The following is a 19,653-nucleotide window of genomic DNA, read 5'->3' on the forward strand; positions in this document are numbered from 1 at the left end:
TGTCTTTTGGTTTTTTTTTTAAATTATGCAATTTCTCTTGGCGGTAATGCTATTATTTTGAAATAATTTACCATGAACCCAACGAAACACCATTAAATATTTTCTTTGTATATTAATACGCTCATTTATTTTAGTGACATTATTTAATAATTTGTAGAAATATTAATATACAATCTTAAATAGTTGTAGCTAATTTTTGCGTGAAAGTAAACTTAAATGTACATACAAGTATGTACTTTGAATAGTGCTGCTCATGTTTATAGGCTTGAAATTGTGCACTTTCAGTGCCTAACTATTTGTTTTAGTGCCCTCCCTCCTTTCCAATGGGTTTATTTTATATCTCTCTCGCAATAGCTCAGAAGTATATTAAGTTAGAAAATAATTGGGATTTATTTTTTCGTTTACTTAGTTAAATATGCAAGTACAAACACAGCGGACAGCGACTCAAACATTTCAATTATTTCTCTATATACTCGTTAAAGATATCTAAATTTTGTATTTAATAGATTTTCTTAAAGATTATATTGCTGTATTAAAATTCTATGCTGCAGCAGTATTAAGCATATACCCTTATACTTATGACTATATATTGGAATTAGATGCTTACATACATATACATATAGTTATGAATTACAAAAGTTTAGGTTTAGAAAAGGGATGAATGGATAATCAAGTTATCGAAACGTAAGGCTGATTAGTAGAAATGTGCACAAATGTACATGTAAATTATGAATTTCAAAATGGAATAGCGAGTGTCTCGCGATCTCTCACAGGCAAACTAAAATTACACTCGGCATTTACACTTTTCTCTTAAAAGCTAGACAACATACACCTTACACTAATTCAACAATGAAAACACATACAACTAACGATTTAAACTACAATAACAGATTAAGGTTTGGTACAATTTCATTCTTTTTGTTTTTTTTTTCGGTGATAATAACATATTATATAATATACAATAATTCCTTTACAAAAGAGTCAGTCCATTATGTTGGTTACCAGCTTGGCAATTTCTATGCGCTATTATGATTACCCATTTAGATCTTCATAAAAAACCGTTCTCACAATATGCCATTAGTGTAGTATTGATAACCGTCGTACAGTTTGGTTGACAGACTTTTTAACGAGTCCTGTACAAGCTGCTCAACCTTTCGCTCCATTTCTTGTTCGGTTAAATTCATATGAAAGCGTTTTCGGAGATTCTGTACGGTTCCAGAGCACCCATTCTTAAAGCACGGCAAATGCGCATCTGTTAAATAAAGTTATTATTGCGGGAATCTTTTTACGTAATTTGCTGAGGAACTTACTGCTGCGCATAATTTCCACGAAGTTAATAATACGATCCATATGCTTTCGAGCAGACATCATTCCAACTAACAAGAGCTTATTAAATTCACGCCAATGCTCCGAGCTCGTGCCACCCATCACCTCAACAAATTCCGGCGTTAGCTTAAAGGGCGACTGTTCGAATCCTGCAAACGGCCAATTGAAATGAATTTATAAGCTTTACCACGATCTGCAAAATACCTACCCAAGTTTTTAGGTGATATACTTAAAATAAATCCAAAGTCAATGTGTATAATGTGCCCATCCGAATGGAAGAGAATGTTGCCATTATGCCTAAAGTGGTTGGATAAACGTCGGTAAGAAAACTATGTTAACCAATAGAACTATTTAGAGCTACCTGTCCTTAACTTGCAGTAAATATGAAATTAGACAGTAAGCTGCACAGCTTTGGACGAAGTTCTTCTGCGCGCGCCGAAAACTTTCTCCGCTTGGTGAGCCGTATTCATCGATAAAATACTCTTTCAACGATTTGTTGGAGTTCTTCTTAATTTGGTGCAGGGATACAGTGTTAAGGATCGGCTCTATAAGACCACTATCATTCGAGAGGCAGACTATTTTGTACGGGCGCACCCACAGATCTACTTGCTCTTCTTGCCAAATAATTTTAAACATCTGTAAATATATGTAAGGTTTTAAGATACTATTTCCTCTTGTATAATAGAATTTGTTTATACCTGTAAAAGTTGGGTAGCCATTAGTTCTTGGCGTAAATCATCGCCACACTTTACGATGGCGGAAAGCAGTCGCCAGTTTGATAGATGGCCGTATGGCGAAGACTCGCGGATAAGCTTTTCCTTTTCGTGCCACGGTTCCTACACGAAGCAATAATTACACATATAATGCAATATTCAAATTGAACATACTCACCTTTAAAGCTGCCGCCGAAGGATCCTCCGGGTCGTTACTGAAGGATTTAGTATTTTCGCAGCTCAAATTGCTGCAGTGGCGCAAGCGCACGTCGCCAATATTAAACACGACTGGTGGACCTGTTGAAGAAGTTATGTGCATAGCTTAGACACACGTTTACCACTGAATTTGATGTTTGGTTACCTTGATCTCTTGAATCGCAGGAATCTAGTGATATTTGTGAAATTGTGTCCCGCTCGCTCACTTTCCGCATGTTAAGATACTGCGCTGTTATTTCGTCCTCCTCTTGTGACCACACGTCATCTTCCTGGAACTGAAGTCCACCTAACGAATGTACATTGCTGCAGCTATTATGTGGACCCGCATCCCCGCAGCCGCCATCTACATCTGCTCCTTTTTTTCGGCGGCAACTTGTGCCTTGCTGACTGCTACTGCAGCTTGAAGTTCGACTGCAGCTCAGATGTTGGTGGGAGTTCAGGCAGGACCCATCCAGGTGCTCTTCGCTCTTGGTGTGCCGCAGTGAAGGCATCATTTTGGGAATCAGGGGAGAAGTATAGATGTCAGGAATTTCAACAACTTCTACGTATATGATATAGGGGGTTTTATCCTTCGAGTTCAGTACTGCGGTCTTCTCCTCTGTAATACGAACGACATGATGTGGAATGTCTGAGTACAAAGGAAGCCAGACTCTAGCGGGCAGGTTTTTGTTAATCAAGTTGAGGGACATCCGCAGCGCTGAAGTCTTCTCCGCTTTGGAAGGCCACGAGGTGAGATTTTTACCAACGTTCATCAATGCCTTCATAAACTCTTTCTGGGGTGACGTCTTTGGAGCACCACAGCTGCATAGCGTCCTCTGCCCAAGCAGACCATTTACTTGGCCTCGAACCGTCTCGAAGCAGGTGCACCCGTTATCAAATGCGTGGCCGGAAGTTAAGTCACCGAGGCACAGCTTGGCGGGCGTAGTGGGAAGTGTTTGTGTGGTATAGGGTGGCTGCTGGTACATACGATGCGATATACTCAGTGTGTGAGGCGAGCGAAAGTCGGCTAGGAGCACAGTGGCATCAGATTGCGAGCGGTGGTGAGTCTTCTTGGCAAGCGCGACTACCGACCTCGGCTCTCCAACATGCAGACCTCCAGTACCTGCAGACTTGAGGTCGTTTTGAGTCTGTTTGTGCTCCCTTTTTGAGAATATTTCCTTCATGAGCGCCAGCTTTGATTTCCGAGAACTGTTGTGTGAGTTCCCTAGCGAGTCCACTTGGTAGTTATATGCCTCCAAGAGCCACAGACACTTCAGCGAGAAGTCAACCGACTTGCGACACCGAATGGTAAGATACGGATCCAGAACCTCAGCTAGCTCATCCATCTGAATGTACATAACAACCAATTGTGGTATGTACAGATCAACCTCTTGGTCGGGAAAACTGAAGATCTTGTTGCCGATAAAGCTGAGGACTCCCGGTTCCTTTGAGTAAAAGAGATAATGCACAGCAAAGTGTATGTTGAACACTGGCGACTCAAAGAAACGCAAAAGGCCGCTTTGGCCTTTCTCTGGCTTCTGGAGCACATCAGACACAGGTGCTTTTTCACTGATGAAATACTTAACGACACCAGGAACAGGAAGCTTTAGTTTGTGTATCGAGTTGATTGATGAACACTTTGTCAATGCTCCTTCACTGCCTTCACTATCTCCAGGTAGACGCAAGTTGAGAGTACGTTCCTTTACTTTTAAATCGGCAGATGGATCGGAAAGCGGTTGAAGCTTCGAATTTGAATTCGCAGCTAGTGCCTCCGTAGGCGTGGCAGGAGGAGTGCTAGCAGCTGAGTTCGCCGCAGCTGCAGCCGCTGCCTTTATGCTGGAACTAGACGTGAGCAAACTAAAGAATTCCTTCTTTTTCGAAATGTCTGTGGGAGACTTGACCAGGTCTTGTGGCACACTGCTTCCTCCATTTGGCGAACCCACTAAGCTGACTGTCCCTGAGTGATCAGGCTGCTCCTTCTGCTTAGCAGCGTTTTTCTTCTCATGGTTTTCAATAATGCTCTGGGCTGTGCGAAATATGGCATTCTTGGTGGCGCCAAAGAAATTCTTAAACAGCACTTGGTCGTTCTTGGTGCTCTCCGTTGGTGTCGGAGTGGCAATCGGTGTTGGGGTTACCGATGGCGTGGCTGACGCCGTTGATGCTACACTTGGGGTGGAGAGGGAAGGTGCATCAGCGATGGGATCTTGGTGAGATTCTCTGTAGTTGACATCCGGATCGATTTCATTGGAAGCTGTTCCGAGTTCAACATTGATAGCTGCCTGCGACATGTTCATAACGCGATAGCGTGTTCGGGCGTCGACGCCAGCATCCACTGAGTCTTCGCTTTCGATCTGGTTTTGGGACGGTAGATTCTTCCGCTCCAGGACCTGCTGTTGCTGTCGCTTTTGTTTCCGAGACGGACGCAGGGTGCGGCAGTCCAATTCGGTGGAAGCGGCCTGTGGAGGATAGAGGCAGAGATGGTCCGGCTGCATAATGTTGTACTCCTCGTCGATGGATGTCGTATCCATAAGATCAACGCACTCCTCTTCTGCATCGGCATCCGCATCCATCTCACCCGAATCAAGCGACTCATGTGAGTGGCATATGCGATTCAGAGATATTTGGTCCGACTCTGAGCCACAGATGATGCCTGCAGGAAGGATAAGTGTAGGAATGAGTGATTTTTACATGATTATACAGAAAATCAAAAGGCACGACTGATTAAAGAAAAAGTTTCCTCGCACTAACCAGAATCATCCGATCCAAGACTGGTGAGATCCTCTCGCTTCTTGGTGCTACCAGCGCTACTACAGCTATTATTACTGCTGCTACTGCCGTTGCCCGTGCTGCTGACAATGACGCCGATCATCTCTTGTCCATTGGCCGCAACCGACTCGCTGGATTTTGGGCGCATTCGTAACGTTGGACAGGATTCCACTGTAATCAAAGGGTAAGTCATTAGGAAACAGACTTTCAGCAACAAATGTGGATCTTACCGACGGCACTGGACCTGCAAGCAGCTGCCAAAGAAATCGATTGCTCATGCTTCGGCACGGGATGTTGCACGTTGCCCTTTACGGCTCCAATCGTGGGCGTGCACGCCGTCGACATCAGAGCCGGTGTGGGCGTGCCTGGTGGGGACAGGGCTGACGTTACAGTTGCCGCTGTCGTGGCAATTTTTGAGCACATAGTCGCACCGAGAATGGACGGTGAGCAGAACGTGTTTTCGCTTTCAGCATTTGGCGATGACACTTCGACCTAAACGGGAGATAAGACTCTTTTAGACCAGTTTATGGGTAGCCTTTGTCGGAGAACATTGAAACCCTGCCTTTGTCATAGTTTAAATCGGCATGCTGTTATTGACTGGATTCGATAACTTGAAACACTCACAAATATTTAGCACTAGTGTATGTATGTGCAAATTGAATAACAATGCCAGCAACGCAATGATAAAAATATAAATAAACAGCTTGTCGCACACACACACACACACGCTTAGATAGACACTTAGAAACTTTCCAGGTTTTACAGCTTTAAATGCAGGTGTGGATTTCAAATATTCGTGTGTGCACTCGCGGCCACCAAGGCTAACGGGGTGAAGGCTGGGTCTTGGGCCTGGGAATCATCTTTGGGTACACTACTAACCTCCGGAATGCGTTGCAAGGCACTGTCGAGGCTGCGATTGCGGTGGTGCTGGGTGTGATTGATGTGATTATTGGTCACCTGCGAGACAGGCGGAAGAAGTATGCCCATGGATCTGCAAGAAAGAGCGAAAATTCGGATTATGATGTGAAAAAATCAATGCATCTGTTGCGGTAATATAGTATGCAAAAAGCACTCATTATAAACTCACTCAGTCGCAGTTATGATAAGTTACTTATCACTTCGCTGTGAGCAGCGATTTGTCTGGACGATAAAAGCTAGCCAGAGGTCGAGTGATATCTTTTAAATTAAATTAGCTGCATTCTCATGCCAGGAAAGTACGTGCGGCCCAGAACAACGCGCGTGAAACATAAAGAAGCCCAAAAACACTGGGAAATGAATATAATATATATGTCGGGGGTGGGAAAGATGGCAAGAAACAGAGACTAGGCGGCCAAAAGCTTGGAGATTGCTCGACCCACAACGACTGACTAATCGAGTAACTTTCGTAGCCTTTGTTGACAGCTGGTCGCTGCTTAAGCTCGCGGGCTTGAGCCAAAGCTCGTGGCCATTCTGAGTACGGAGAGCCGAAACGATGACGTCGTCGAAAGCTCCAGATAGTCAAAAGTGTGCAGAACGAGGGTGGATCCGAGGAATCACTATCTCACGTATGTCAGGTATTTTCCAGGAGGTTTATCTCGGTACAACCAGGCGGTACTCCTATTACGCGAACACCAGATAAGCGATGCGATAAGCGCGGTACCATTGCTAACCGAAAGGCCCGCCTTGCCCTTACGGGACTCGTTAAAGATACAGACCGCGGCCTTCGGTGGGGTTTGGGGTGCGCCTTACACCCGCCATGCCGCTCTTAGCACAGGTTCAACAATCCCTGGCTGCGTGACGCAAAGAAACAGCAAACTGCCAATGGGTCATCCCGTATAGCTGCTGCTGAAAAGCGGAACACTCCCTTTATGTGGCCATCCCGGAAATAAAATTTGAATACGGGTCAGCCAACGTGATCATCTGGCTGGTGTCCTACCATCATTTGCGCTGTATGCAAACGTGCTATTTTTTCCCCCCAACACTCGGCGATGGGCGCATTCCAAGCATTCCGAGCCACTTAAGTTGCCTCGCTGTGTCAACTATTTAAGCATATGCATTAATTTACCGAGCTTTCGATGCCCCCAACGCTCGCAAAGGGGATTGCCTTAGAAAGTAAGAGGGTATATAAAGTATAGGTTCGTACTGCAGACAGGAGGTAACATTAAATTCGTTACGAAAAATAATTTGCTCATTATTTGACAACCTACATAGCCGGAGGTGCACGTATGCAAGATAGTTTAGTTTTGTAATTTAATGATAATAACACTTCAGGATACTGTATTCAAAGACAGCGTAATGGATCATTGGCCGGAAAAGCCCCCGAACCGCAAAATTGGCGGCATGGGAGAGCGTCCTAGGCCAAGGTGCTTCGGGGTGGGTCAGCCCCGCATCCATGCATGTAGCCGCACAGGAGCGTTTTGCCGGCGCACGCACTTAACAAAGACAGGGTGTGGCACGTCATCTGCAATGGAACTCGTGTACATACACACAGCGCGGCCGCAGAAAATACGAATACGACTTCAGCGGTTAAACAGAGTTTAGAGAAACGAAATTGGGCATTGGGAGTGAAAAGTAATTGCTATTACTACAATACGAGTAATATTGGCAAAAGCTGCTATAGTTCAATTAAAAGCTGATAAAATACTGTTCCTACATGCAGTCAAATGACACCAAATAAGATGGGTAATAAATATCTATCCGAGAATACTACAAACACTACGACAGTGAGGAAGACACAAAACAAAACTTACCTAAAATCCAAGCTTAGGTTTCTTTGGTGCGTGGAAATACGTTTCGGCGGATTCACACTTCCCGGAACTCCAGCTGGCGCTAAACTGAGATTTGGTCGGCCGTGCACGGAGGGCATAGAGTGATTAAACACGCGGCTCAGGCTGAGACGAGGCTTAGAGTAGCGCGAGTGCTTGGGCGTGCTGGCCGCTGAGCTTGCTCCTGGGAGGCACTTTATCGTGGGCATCTGGCCGCCAATTGGCAGCGTGACGGGGGCGGCCATTAGAAACGCGGGTACGGTACTTCCGTTTCCATTGCCCAGGTCTGATCCCAGCGACGACAGCGTGGTGGTCGACGCCGAGTGCGGCTCGCAGGCTATGGAGAGCGACGACTGGCTGTGGGGGCTACTCATCCGGCCGGTGGCGGACGATGTGTTGTTCTGACTCACGCTGGGACTTGGATGGCTTACCGAGACGGACACGGAGTCACAGGTGCTCTCCCCCACAGTTGGACTGTGCACCACGGTGCTGTTGCTGTGCTCGCTGGAGCTACTTGTGCTGGTGCAGGCGGCTGTCGAGTGCTCGGATATGTCCTCGTCATCCGTCGCTTGTGGCGGTGGACAAGCCCATGTTTCAGCCACCTCCAGATTGGCATTGTCGCCAACCGAAGTGCATGGGGTGACGGGGGGTTCGACGGCTTTTCCGTTCATGTTCAAGTCGGATAGCGCCTCGGTAACGGACAATCGTACCGTTGTGGGCAGGCAGTGATCCACCACATCGACTCCAGTAGCCATGGTCGCCACTGTCGAGGGCGAACCAGCCTTGCTCACTGGCCTCTCCTCTGCAACAACCACGACGGGAGAAAGGAGCTTGTTGTTTGTATCGATTTCGCGTATGTGGCGCAGGTACTGGTAGCAATTGTTTGGCTTTGCCTCCACCGGAGCAGTGCCATTCGCCGATCCCATTGGAGAATTGCAGGATGGATTGCTATTTTTTTTTCCTTTAAATGCTGATATTACGGAGTTCATTTTGATTTTAATGCGGATAGTCTTGTAGGCAGATAAAGTTTGGCTTCTAATAGTTATTGAGTGTGCTTAAATGGCGATGTAAGCATGTATTTCTGGCACAACCTCGGAATTGCTTGTTAGTTCCATCGCTTAACTATGCGTTTTCGAGTGAAATGTTTTGCTCTGGGTCATGGGGTCTTTCTCATCTAATTGCGCTGTCGTCTCCGCTCATTGGCGCGGAATATATGGCTCTCATATCAGATCGTCCTTTTTATAGTAGCAGCGACAGTCGCTTTTCACCCATCGACCCACTAGAAAGATAAAGAAAATTGGTGTCAATTAGTAATTTTCGATCAATTTAATACCCCTTCGCATTAGATTTTTACGCTTAGCCAAACTGTATGTAATTTTATGATACTGTCTTTTACCAGCACACAGAAATTGTTATATAATTAACTTAATCAAAATATATACCGCACACGCATACACATACAATTGATATTTTAGAGTGTCAAATGTTGAAAAATATAAATATATACTAATGATCAAGTCAAATATGTATTGGAATCAAAGATGCAGAGATGGGGCACCGCCTTTAAAGTGGGTTGACTATATTTAATTGTACACCGCCTTGACCCATTTGAACATGGTGTCACGAACAAACAGTCGGCATTTTTTTTTTTGTGTTATGTCAACGATTAATACCATATTCTTTTGTTTCCCAGTGGCAAATGGAAATTGAGCTACACCTCCAAGATACCTTGCCATCCCTTCTATTCTGCCCCGCGGCTTAGTTGCCTTATCTTGGTCGGCCACATCGCCCAGCATCCTCGCTCGTATGCACGTTCGTTCAGTGAGAAATTAAAATTTGATGACTTTGTGACCTGACCCCAATTATGTCCTAGCCAACTGCACTGAGCTAATCGCACCTCCGTCAACTGGTGCTGCCGTGAATTACGTGCCTCATGACGTTGCTCGCAGGTGAGTTACATGGAACAAGTGATCAGAAAACACTATTGTAATCAGCAACTAAAACAACACAACTCAAATTGTTCTGACTCGCTTTCGGCCATGAAGAGTCCAACGACTTGGAGCAGCGATTCGACCCGAGCATTCCGACTGGGACCTTTGAATTCACGCTTGTCTGGCCGTGTTTTGCTCTCGGAAACAAGTTTAATACGTCGAGATATTGAGAGCATTAAATTGGTTTAGTGAAACAACCCGCAAGATGAAAGCTCACAGCGAAGCCATGCTGTTTAACGAGTATTGTTTAAGTAATGTGCTCGGGCTCCCCGAGCAGTTCTCCGGCCATTCCGTTCAGTGACTCCAATTCCGGCTGAAGCTGCAGCTGCACGCCAAACCCAAGCAACTGCAAGTCCAGCAAACCACTGAATTCAGTTTCTTTCGAACAGCTGGGCTGCTCCAGCGGTTTGGCAATGTGCGCTGTGATTTGTTTGTTTGTTGTTTTTGACTAGCTCAAAGTGCACGATGCACTAAAACTGAGAGCTGTCTTGTAGCTAAGAGTCAATGGAAGACCTTTAGAAGCTAACTACGGTACTGATACGTTAATCAACTCCATAATAAACCTTTTGTTGCTGCACCTGCAGTGAAATCGCGAATCTTTCAAGTAGTTGTTCGCCTAGTCGCATTCTCAGCATTTTTCTGCCAGCGGGCAGTTAGCATCGTCAGTTTTTGCGTATTCGTAAAAATTGAACAGTGCACCACGTCGATTCTTAACATGAAGTTTCTGTTTAACTTATTCGTCAGGTTTCTTACGCTGTTTTGGAAAATAGCTCAGTTAAACGCAAAATAACTTCCCTATCTCTAATTCATCGATTCGCCTTTCGCCATGTTCAGCAACGCATTCATTTGGAACCATCAAGTTGGTTGATCAACGTCCAAACAAATATACACATATATGTCACACTTAAAACGCATTTGGAACTCAGACGCAGCTTTGCCACCAGCAACAGACGCTACAACGATTGCACACGGTTGCAACAGCGAATCTAGAGTTTCACATTCCGCTGGTGTGCGGTTAATAAACCGCAAACTGTTCGAGACAACGCAGTTAGGCACAGATACTTTTGCTGCTTTGCAAAGCAGACTCCCTAAGAGAAATACATGCAACGTGTCAGATTGTGTGAACGCTGCTATCAAGGTCAGCCCAATCAGACGGGCAAGTCAGTGTACACACACGCTCGCAAGTATCTGGTTGAATAACTCTTTTGAGATACTCAAAATACGATCAAAGTGCCATGCAGAACCAAACCGAGCAAATAGATCGATACGAATGCGTCTTGGCCAAGAAATCACAATTAAATAATTGATTGAAGCCCTCACAGCACAATGGGCTGCCGTCACTGTTGAAAAATCCGAAAGTTGGATTGACTCGTTGAGTACATGTACATATGTATTATGAGAGCTATTTTCACACAACATAAATTTCCCGCTGCATTTCGGGGGGACAGCTAATCAGCCGCGGTGCACGAGGAAAAGTCTAATGGCCGTTTTTCATCTTCATCCAAGGGAAAGTTGGGTTACACAACGAGTGCATGGCTTGGGGGCGAAAAAGCAGGTCTGACGCCGCCCATTACCCCGTTCCACTCTATTCCACATCAATTCCTAGCGAAGATATTATTTCTTTATTATATTCCCCAATTAAAAATTGAAAGTTATACAAACTAAAACATCCCACAAAAACCATTAGGAAAGCTCCCCCTTCAGAAGAAAGTTATTAATGGATGTGTATAACTGACATAACTGACATGCCTAGAGTCCTAGAATATTTTAATTTAATTAAAAACAAGACCCGCTCAATCAGGCCATAAAAGATCATTGCTGGCAAGGAAAATTGAAACTGCAAACCAAGGAATGGCAACAGTCTCTGATCTAGAGTATGCCCAAGTATTGAAGAATTTGTAGGCGTGATGACAATAATTAGATCTTAGAGGAGCATTCCATCCCCATGGAAAACTATTTATGGACAGACTGATAAGTTTAATCGCACGGCTTTCGTTTGCTAATCGTCTTCTCAGTTGGCGAGATAAATAGGCAGTTGCTCAGTGAAATCGAAGCAACCTTATAGCTCCTCACAACGAGCATGAAAATTCAAATTGGTTTTCTAGTTTTTTTATTACTGGACGGTTATATTAAAAGACCGTTTCTTCAACTCATCCAAATTATCCTGGTGCACGCTATATGGCGCGTTCCCAGTCGAAAATGATTCGGGCCGCCATGGTCGTGGACGACCCTAATATGGTGGCCTGGCTGCCATACCTTAACTTTCTTCGCTTTCTGAAGCGAAACTTCTATCCCAGGACTGATTTGCGCCGCTTACTTCAGGTGGGACTCATCCGTTGGATCGCACTTAGCGATGCCCAGAAGAGGTTATTTGAGCCAGAAGTAAGGTATTATCCACACCATTCCGTTGACTTATGATTTTTCCTATCTCCCAGCGAATCCTGGCGCGTGTGGCTCGCAGGCAAAGGAATAAACGACGCCGCCGACTACTTCGCCGTGCTCGGCATGGCCAGAAAGGACGTGGTGCAGTGCGACGCCCCATCTACGACAGCCGTCCTAAACCGCGACGCCGCAAACCGAAGTAGAGAGTGAGCAATGCATTTTGAAATCAAAACTACTATTCTTAGGTGGCTGTCAATGAAAGTATGCGTATCATATTCATATCTTCTTACATTGTCCTTTGTTTTCAGTCGGTAAAAGCGAGGCAAGCACTGCAGCTAAATGTATTTATATATATATAAATATATATTTTTTTTTACCAAAATAAAAAAGTATGGATGATTTGAGAAAATGTATGCAACTGCTCGGGTTTATCTTACATCGCAGGCCACGATCGGAATCTGGATGACGGAAAATGTGCCATCGGCGATACAATTCGACCAGTCGTCTTTGTGTGCCAATAAATAATTTATAATTTTTAGCTTCCGTTCGCTACGCAAACAAAGCGGCCACGAAAGCAAGTTGAGAAACAAAAATAGCGACTTCAACCACAACTAGTTTTCAGTTTGGCCTGCGCTGACGAACCTGACTTCGCGCTTTTGGCATGATTAGTGATCGGAAACCAATCCAAACTCGTTGCCTTTTGCTTTAAAAATTCCCGTTTCGGATGTTTCCACTCGCACCCCCCGCTCACCAGTTACTTAACTATTTGGCAAGCGTCTAGCGACTCAACAGGCGGCAGTTGCAACTCTTATGTCAAAGTTATCGGCACTCAAAAGAGTAATTACAGTTTAATTACTATCTCCCGCTCGTTTCAAAAGTCGGTCCGGTCCGCATTGAAGCTATTCCCGGAGAAAGACTCTCCAGCGTCTTTCCACCTGGGCGAGAAGTAACTTAGGTGTGCGATTCGCAAAGCCCCATATCGAAGTCAAGCCTTGCTAAGCCTGGCTTATGGAGGGCAGTACGGGGCAGGAGATCGGGCTCCCCTTTGAGCTTCGCTCTTCATTTCCGTATGCCTTCCTGTTCACACTTTGGTAATCGCACTCTGCGTGGCCACGAACTACCATGCGTGGTAAACACTGTTCTGCGAGGGGTTCAACGACTCAACCCCGTTCGAGACCTCCGTAGCCCCATGTTAAAGGCAGCTTAGTCTCGAAATCGATAGGTGCACTTGAGTGCACTTCATTGCCGAACTAGGCAAAAGTCTTTACAGAAAGTCAATAAACCGACCAAAAAGAAGCAGAGATCAAAACACTCCTGTTCGAAAGGCTAAATGCATTCCGCAGCAGGAAGCTAAAGATAAACCAAGACATTTAAATGAAAGGTCAGGTTTCCGTGTTCCCCCTGCCCGAGCATTCTTTTACCCGCACTTCGCCGATACTGTGCCCGGGAGCACCAGAAACTAAAAACAATCAACAAGGGCGGGCTCGCATCCGGATATGAACGTGGTGGTGATAGCTGCCTTATCATCACAGACTAGGCACACCATTTCATTTCATTGATTCCAGAGGGAAATACTCACAATATCTTCATATCCAGTCGGAGAGATGTAATTCGCTGGGTATTGAAGACTATGCCAACTAACGCGAATAGGCAGAGCATTCCACTTTCACTTGTGGCTTTCGCGTCGGAACCCTATGCCGATTATTATCACCGTGGAAATGAGCAGGCGCCGCAGCGACACCTTATTGTTGCCCACTTGCTCGGAACTCTCGATTCGCCTGGCGTTCGCTTTAAATGTTGTTTTCCAGGTACGCGGTACACGGTACCAGTTTTGCCCAGCAATAAACAATTGAATTTTTAAGTTGCACAAGCACTAACACCACACCAACACAGGCACGGTTACAACTACAACGGGCACCACTACCAGCACGTACGCGACTTGCAAAATCTCGTTTCGCTTGTGTGCGTGTGTTTGCGAGCAATGCTGGCGTTGTGTGCGTGCGAAAATTCACTCGACGAGAAATCACAATTCGACGACACTTGTTTCAATATTCCACCAGCATTCTGCGTGCTTCCTTGCCAGTATCGGGTCGATCTCAAATCTTAAATATAAACAAGTTGTACATTGACTTTATGGGACAAGAGGAGAGGGCTGCTCTGCTCGCTGCGACCGAGGGGCGAGACACAGACACACACGCAGGCAGGGCGATGTCAGACACACACACACACACGCGCGAAGGAACAAAAAGAGACGCGCCCATAGTGTGTATACATCGTCGATACACAAGGGTGCACGAATGAAGCGGCGCGTACTCCTTTGGACTGTGTTTACCACCTTATTATGCACAGCTGCAGCACTTCAAAATTATCTGTAATCCGCTTCTGCTTCCTTTGTATTCTACTACAAAAACAAATTACGCGACGACCGGACGTCTACACGTCCAAAGCAATCGACTTTTTTCTTCGAATGACGCGTTGCTCGGCGAGTTTGTGGGAACTCGACGGAGACTCGAGTAATCGCTAGCGCGTTTTTCTGCTGGGCTGTGCGGTCACACTGTGCAACGACCTTTTCGGCTCAATAAATATACCATTTACTCGTTGAGTGAATCGGTATTCCCGTTACTCGTAGCGTAAGCGGGTATACTAACCGATTCGAGACTTTTGAATGACTAACCGAAACAAAGAGGTTTTCGAACGTATCTGCATCCTAGTATAATCGGTGACGAGTGAGTCTTCTTGCCGAAAATATCTCATTTGTAGCGCTTGCATTCCATATTGCCGGTGTGAAACCTATCACCCAATTCTGCTCTGGTTTCGTTGCATTTGGTGAGGGCATGAATAAAATAATTTGTTTTTAAGTGACGCTTAGAAGCATTCCTCGCTAAATTGCGCAATTGTCTGAGCGTCCCAAATTAGAAAATGCATGATAAGCTGCCTTCAGACATAGTAATTTAATAGCACACATGCCCACATGTTGAGATCTCAAGGCGTAGATTAAATTTTCCGACCGGACAGCCGCAGCCTGGTTCTGCGTGAGTTCAACAATCTCTAAATTGGTCGTTGCAATGTAAATTGTGCTGCAGGCCACTGCGATCGGTCCCTTTCCCCTGGCGCAAGCCACATTTTTTTGATTGACTTGAATTGGCTCTTGGATATGATCGTCCGCTCAAAATGCTTGGCTGCTATGTGGACGAACAGCTCGCGTTTGGTTTTCCATCTCATTTCACTTGCGTCCACCATTTCTGTTGGGATTTATCTATTTATCTCAATCAATAAGTGCACTGCAAGACAACTATTTTTGTTACACCCATATGGTTTTGTCTCTGTGGACATCGGATATTTCTATTAATGTACAAATTCTGTGACACTAAACTATGATGATCCGAGAAAACGGCATTCGTCGAATCCTTTCCGGGGTTTCCATGCGGATTTTAGAGAAACATATTCCATAAGCACCTCTTGGAAATGACCCTTTACAAGTACTGAGAAAAATCTGGAGACACATGTTCGGAAATAAAATTTGGGCCTATTCTGAGCACCCCTCAACTGCAGAATTAGTGAGCAGAAGTTGTTAAGCGTATGGGTGATCCTGCCCCATGCTCATGTGGCATCTGGCATGTGGCTTCTACCACTGGGTTAATCGACAGCGACTAAGAGAGTGCGAACTGGTCCAGGGGGAATCGAAATAAAACCATATGCGCCCTGAAAGTATTTTTGGAACACACGAACCCAACGAAATGGGAGGATTCGTTGGTTCGGTTGATTTCATGTCATTCCTGCTGCATTTTTGGTGGCTGTCGCCACACCCAAGTCTAAAAAGTGTAGTTCATCGTTTATTGTGTATTATTTTAAAAACACTCTACATCCAGTAAACAAATATGGGGAGTGTTTCATTGGAGGAAGGCGATTTGTCAGAACATTACCCATGCGCTGAACGTCGGTCCCAATGCTTCTGTGGATTGATAAAAAAAAAAAATGATACAATCAGTCGCGGCAATACTGTCCTACGCAATTTCGATTATGTTCATTTATTTATATTAAAAGTAGCAAGGAACCAGTCAATTACGTGACTATCTGCGGGAAGCGGCAGCAGTGCGATATTGTAATTGATGCAGGCACGGAGCTGTTGAAAGCAGATCTATAAACACAGAACGAGATGAATAAGTGGTGGCAGCTGTTTCTTTTTTCTGTTCGTGGGCGCAGGCAAGAAGGCACACAGGATGTGCGTGTCATCAGACAGGCGCGCCCGAATCCGAACCGGAGCCTACCCTCACTTGACCTGCGCAGGGTAAACACACCCTGTGGCACATCTCTCGGCACGCACATACTTCGCCGTGTTCTATTTGGGTCACGTGTGAAAGGAGGACTTAGTTCCGAAATCAAGGGCGCAAAACTAAAAAGCATGTCTCACTTTTGACTTTACAATTGAATGGTGTGCTACTAGAACATTGTCCGTTTTGGTAGGGAGGAGTTAAATGAAAGATATGGTGTAACTGTACTAACCTGCGTAAAAACTCCTACTTCCTTCTTTTCGAGCCCCCAGTTGATTGAGCTTTGGGGCGCTGCGTTTTCCGCATGCTGCGCTTGCGGTTTTCGCTTTTCCTCTCTGCGTTCTCTTCGTTGCGCTTTTTAATGAACTCCAGTCGCATGCGAGACTTGACAATTTGCTCGGGGCGGCGCATCTCCTTGTCGTTTCCGGTCAGTCGCTTCTTAAGTTCTAGCTTTAAGTTGTGCCGCGCATGACGACTGACTGGGTAGCGCTGGGCATGGCTCAACGGCTTGGCGTTTTCGTCATCACTACCTGCATTTTCGCGCTGCAGCTGGTCCTCGATCTTAGACTTCTCCTTCCACTCAGCATAACGACCTGTTTTAAAGGAGGCAGGAATCCACGCACCGGACTCGGTCCGAATTTTGTTGGCTCGCGGATCTTGTACAGAGACCATTTTTTTCTTAATTCGGTCCCACTTCTTAAGGCCGGGCTTGTGCTTCACTTCCTGGGATAAGTCGCGGTCCGACACCGAAAACTCGGCGTTCTGCGCCTGCCGCTCAAAGTTGTTAATGGCCAGACCATCCTCTGTGTGCTTGTCTGCCGACTGGTACGGCACATAGTGATCCTCGTCCTTGCTGTTTATCTTCCGCTTTTTCTTCTTTGGCTTGTCCTTGTAAAGGGCGTCCATGTTCTGGAGCCTCTTGGGCGCAACGACTTTATTGAAAGTACTACTAATAGCTTCCTCGTCGGCGGTGGGCATTCTGCCTGAGCTTGGGTTGAGCGCCTCGATCGTTTTCTTTTCCTCGTCTATGTCCTCTTCTGCGCGCTGCTGCCTAAACTTGTTGATTACTTCCGCATGCTGCATTCGTTTTTCCTTCATAACGATAAACTGCGTGGACTTTTGAGTGGTGTTGAGTTCAAAAACGGTCTGAAAAGGGCACAATTACTAATACGTGAGCGAGCATTTATCGTAAAACTGTTGAGAAACTCACACCACCAGGACGGAAACTACGCATCTTCACCAGTATATCGTGCTTTTCCTCCTGCAACTTGCGCTCTGCGGCGCTCACCTTTGCCTGCGACTCTGTTGATTGTCCACTAGCTTCAGCCGCCTGGGCGAGCACAGGGGCAGCTGTGAAGAAATCCTCCAATGGCTTGAGAGCAAAGAATTTAATTTTCTTTACACGCGCGTTGGCATCCGTGGAGGCTACTGGTCGGGAACTCAAGTATTTTTTGTAGGCGTTTTCGCTGGTGCGCAATACTCCGGCCTGCAGAAATACATGTACAATTACGTATCATTAGAAACCATAAAATGCAGTACACTCCATTTGAAACTTACAATATGGTGACTTTTCTTTATATCGGTCACTGTGAGGTGCTCTTCCTCGAGCAAATCTTGCGGAATGGTTCCCAATGCCGAGCTGTCGTGTATATTAAAGGGTCTGTTCAAGAACAAGTGCAGATCCAGTAGATGTGCTGTGTCGTCTGTGGATACAATAGAGTATGCGGTTCCTGTGCGACCAGCGCGAGCGCAACGACCTACCCGGTGGACAAACAGTTTCGGTTTACCCGGGAAGTGCAGGTTCACCACAAAGTCTAGACTGGGAATGTCAATACCACGCGCGGCCACGTCCGTGACTATTAGCACGGACACCTTTTTGTTCACAAATTTGGCGGTGTTTATTTTGCGTGCAGCTGGATCCAGGCTGGAGTAGACTGAGGCGTTGGAGATTCCAGCCTCAGTAAGTATGTACGAAATGAGTTCGACATGGTGCTGAGTACCGGCGAACACCACGGTTTGCGACTGCACCGGAATAACGTACTTAAGAAGAACCACAAGTGCTGTGTAGCGGTCGTCTGGTCGACAGTACAGAAACTTTAGAGCCAGCGCATCCGGGAGCTTGGATTCGACGTCTAAACGAATGAGCACTGGGTCGTTCAGTCCGGCACGGGCGAACTCTACTAGCAGTTTTGGCAGCGTGGCTGAAAACATGACCGTCTGCCGGGACGATGGCAATCTGTGCAACGTTTCGTTCAGTTGCTCGCCGAAGCCCATCTCGAAGAGTCGATCGGCTTCATCAAACACCACGTACTCTAGAGAGCAAATAAATTAATTCCTGCTTTTATGGTCCGCAACTATCAACTCACCTATGGAATTTAGCTTCAAGTCCATTTCTACGCACAAATGAAGAAAACGACCTGGCGTTGCAACAATTACGTCCGGACAGGTATGTATGGCCGAGAACTGTGAGTCCATGGAGTCGCCACCTAGCACCAGAATGCTCTTCAGTTCCATAAAGCGGCCCAGCTCCTTTATGAACTTATACGTCTGCACAGCCAGTTCGCGCGTCGGAGACAGGATCAGGGCACGGGCCCCCTTTGTGGGCTCGCGCCTCTGTAGCTTTTCAAAGAGCGGAATCAGAAAGCAGGCCGTCTTGCCAGAGCCCGTCTTGGCCATTGCCACCACATCGCGTCCCTCCAGGATCAGCGGAATCGTTTTCCGCTGTATGGGGGTGGGAACCTTGTAACCCCGCTTGGTGATGCCCTTTATCAGCTCGAAGCCCAGGCCCATCGACTGGAATCCACCACTCTTGTTCTTCTTGGACTTGGACTTGAGAATGTCGGCGCCCCGGTCGCTGGTGCCGGCATCGTTGTCCAGTGATGGAAAGCCTGGTATTTCATCCGCCTGCTTCTTACGCTGCCAATGCAAAGTATGTATTGAAAGCTAAGCAACAAGAGACAATCCTCTTACCATATTTTTTTTGTTTTGAATAAAAACAACACGTGCAAAATCGATGACTATTCCACACTATCGATAACTCCATAAATTATCCAACACTGATTTCTTAAAAATTGACTAACGCTACAATATACCGCATTGTAATTGGCGCTTAGATTTTCATTTGATTAACTCGCGTTTTATTATTTTAATATTTACTATTTTGAGTAGACCATCTTTTAAATCGACCATATATACACTGCCGATTAAAATTAGAGGATAGCTTACATATGCCCAAAGGGAAAAAACCTCATAAGACCTCGACCAA

The 19,653-nt window shown here is 45.8% G+C and overlaps 3 protein-coding genes across 9 annotated transcripts; 1 reads left to right on the forward strand and 2 right to left on the reverse strand.

Annotated features, from left to right (window-relative positions):
* Positions 1 to 98: 98 nt before the first annotated feature.
* On the reverse strand, positions 99 to 14,590 carry fwd (four wheel drive). 5 transcript variants are annotated; one of them, NM_001274274.1, is made up of 13 exons: positions 14,453 to 14,590; positions 13,697 to 14,219; positions 7,730 to 9,023; positions 5,880 to 5,991; positions 5,231 to 5,492; positions 4,983 to 5,171; positions 2,401 to 4,884; positions 2,218 to 2,336; positions 2,025 to 2,162; positions 1,688 to 1,962; positions 1,535 to 1,623; positions 1,311 to 1,475; positions 932 to 1,252 (listed from the first exon to the last, which is right to left on the reverse strand). In NM_001274274.1, the coding sequence occupies exons 3-13, from the start codon at positions 8,731 to 8,733 to the stop codon at positions 1,065 to 1,067; spliced, it is 5,025 nt and encodes a 1,674-aa protein (NP_001261203.1). In that variant the 5' UTR covers positions 8,734 to 9,023; positions 13,697 to 14,219; positions 14,453 to 14,590; the 3' UTR covers positions 932 to 1,064. The 5 variants fall into 4 exon arrangements, with proteins under 5 accessions (NP_001356971.1, NP_524822.1, NP_001261203.1 ...); NM_001370043.1 differs by having other exon boundaries at positions 99 to 1,252; positions 13,697 to 14,590; NM_167826.2 differs by lacking the exon at positions 13,697 to 14,219.
* ddbt (deadbeat) lies at positions 11,790 to 12,495 on the forward strand. 3 transcript variants are annotated; one of them, NM_001144392.1, is made up of 3 exons: positions 11,793 to 12,117; positions 12,171 to 12,362; positions 12,426 to 12,495. In NM_001144392.1, exons 1-2 carry the CDS (start codon positions 11,914 to 11,916, stop codon positions 12,318 to 12,320), a joined length of 354 nt encoding a protein of 117 aa, NP_001137864.1. In that variant the 5' UTR covers positions 11,793 to 11,913; the 3' UTR covers positions 12,321 to 12,362; positions 12,426 to 12,495. The 3 variants fall into 3 exon arrangements, with proteins under 3 accessions (NP_001137865.1, NP_001097460.1, NP_001137864.1); NM_001144393.2 differs by lacking the exon at positions 12,426 to 12,495 and having other exon boundaries at positions 11,790 to 12,117; positions 12,171 to 12,405; NM_001103990.3 differs by lacking the exon at positions 12,426 to 12,495 and having other exon boundaries at positions 11,790 to 12,101; positions 12,171 to 12,405.
* Positions 14,591 to 15,938: 1,348 nt separating the features above from the next.
* CG32344 (uncharacterized protein) lies at positions 15,939 to 19,426 on the reverse strand. Its single transcript, NM_138184.5, has 6 exons — positions 19,359 to 19,426; positions 18,755 to 19,304; positions 17,946 to 18,700; positions 17,599 to 17,874; positions 16,621 to 17,534; positions 15,939 to 16,069 (listed from the first exon to the last, which is right to left on the reverse strand). Exons 1-5 carry the CDS (start codon positions 19,359 to 19,361, stop codon positions 16,635 to 16,637), a joined length of 2,484 nt encoding a protein of 827 aa, NP_612028.4. The 5' UTR covers positions 19,362 to 19,426; the 3' UTR covers positions 15,939 to 16,069; positions 16,621 to 16,634.
* Positions 19,427 to 19,653: the final 227 nt, after the last annotated feature.

This window comes from Drosophila melanogaster, chromosome 3L, assembly GCF_000001215.4.
Source record: "Drosophila melanogaster chromosome 3L".
Classification (NCBI taxonomy): Eukaryota; Metazoa; Arthropoda; class Insecta; order Diptera; family Drosophilidae; genus Drosophila; species Drosophila melanogaster.

What these genes read in the sequence shown, in the direction of transcription:
- CG32344 (NM_138184.5), bottom strand. An exon ending in CTTGAAGCTAAATTCCATAG is followed by an intron (nt 18,701 to 18,754) that starts GTGAGTTGATAG and finishes TTTGCTCTCTAG; the next exon opens with AGTACGTGGTGTTTGATGAA. An exon ending in TAAAGAAAAGTCACCATATT is followed by an intron (nt 17,875 to 17,945) that starts GTAAGTTTCAAA and finishes GTATTTCTGCAG; the next exon opens with GCCGGAGTATTGCGCACCAG.
- fwd (NM_080083.4), bottom strand. Translation starts at nt 8,733, where the DNA reads ATGAACTCCGTAATATCAGCATTTAAAGGAAAAAAAAATAGCAATCCA. An exon ending in AACCTAAGCTTGGATTTTAG is followed by an intron (nt 5,992 to 7,729) that starts GTAAGTTTTGTT and finishes TCTTTCTTGCAG; the next exon opens with ATCCATGGGCATACTTCTTC. An exon ending in CTTCGGCGGCAGCTTTAAAG is followed by an intron (nt 2,163 to 2,217) that starts GTGAGTATGTTC and finishes TGCTTCGTGTAG; the next exon opens with GAACCGTGGCACGAAAAGGA.
- ddbt (NM_001144393.2), top strand. Translation starts at nt 11,914, where the DNA reads ATGGCGCGTTCCCAGTCGAAAATGATTCGGGCCGCCATGGTCGTGGAC. An exon ending in AGAGGTTATTTGAGCCAGAA is followed by an intron (nt 12,118 to 12,170) that starts GTAAGGTATTAT and finishes CCTATCTCCCAG; the next exon opens with CGAATCCTGGCGCGTGTGGC.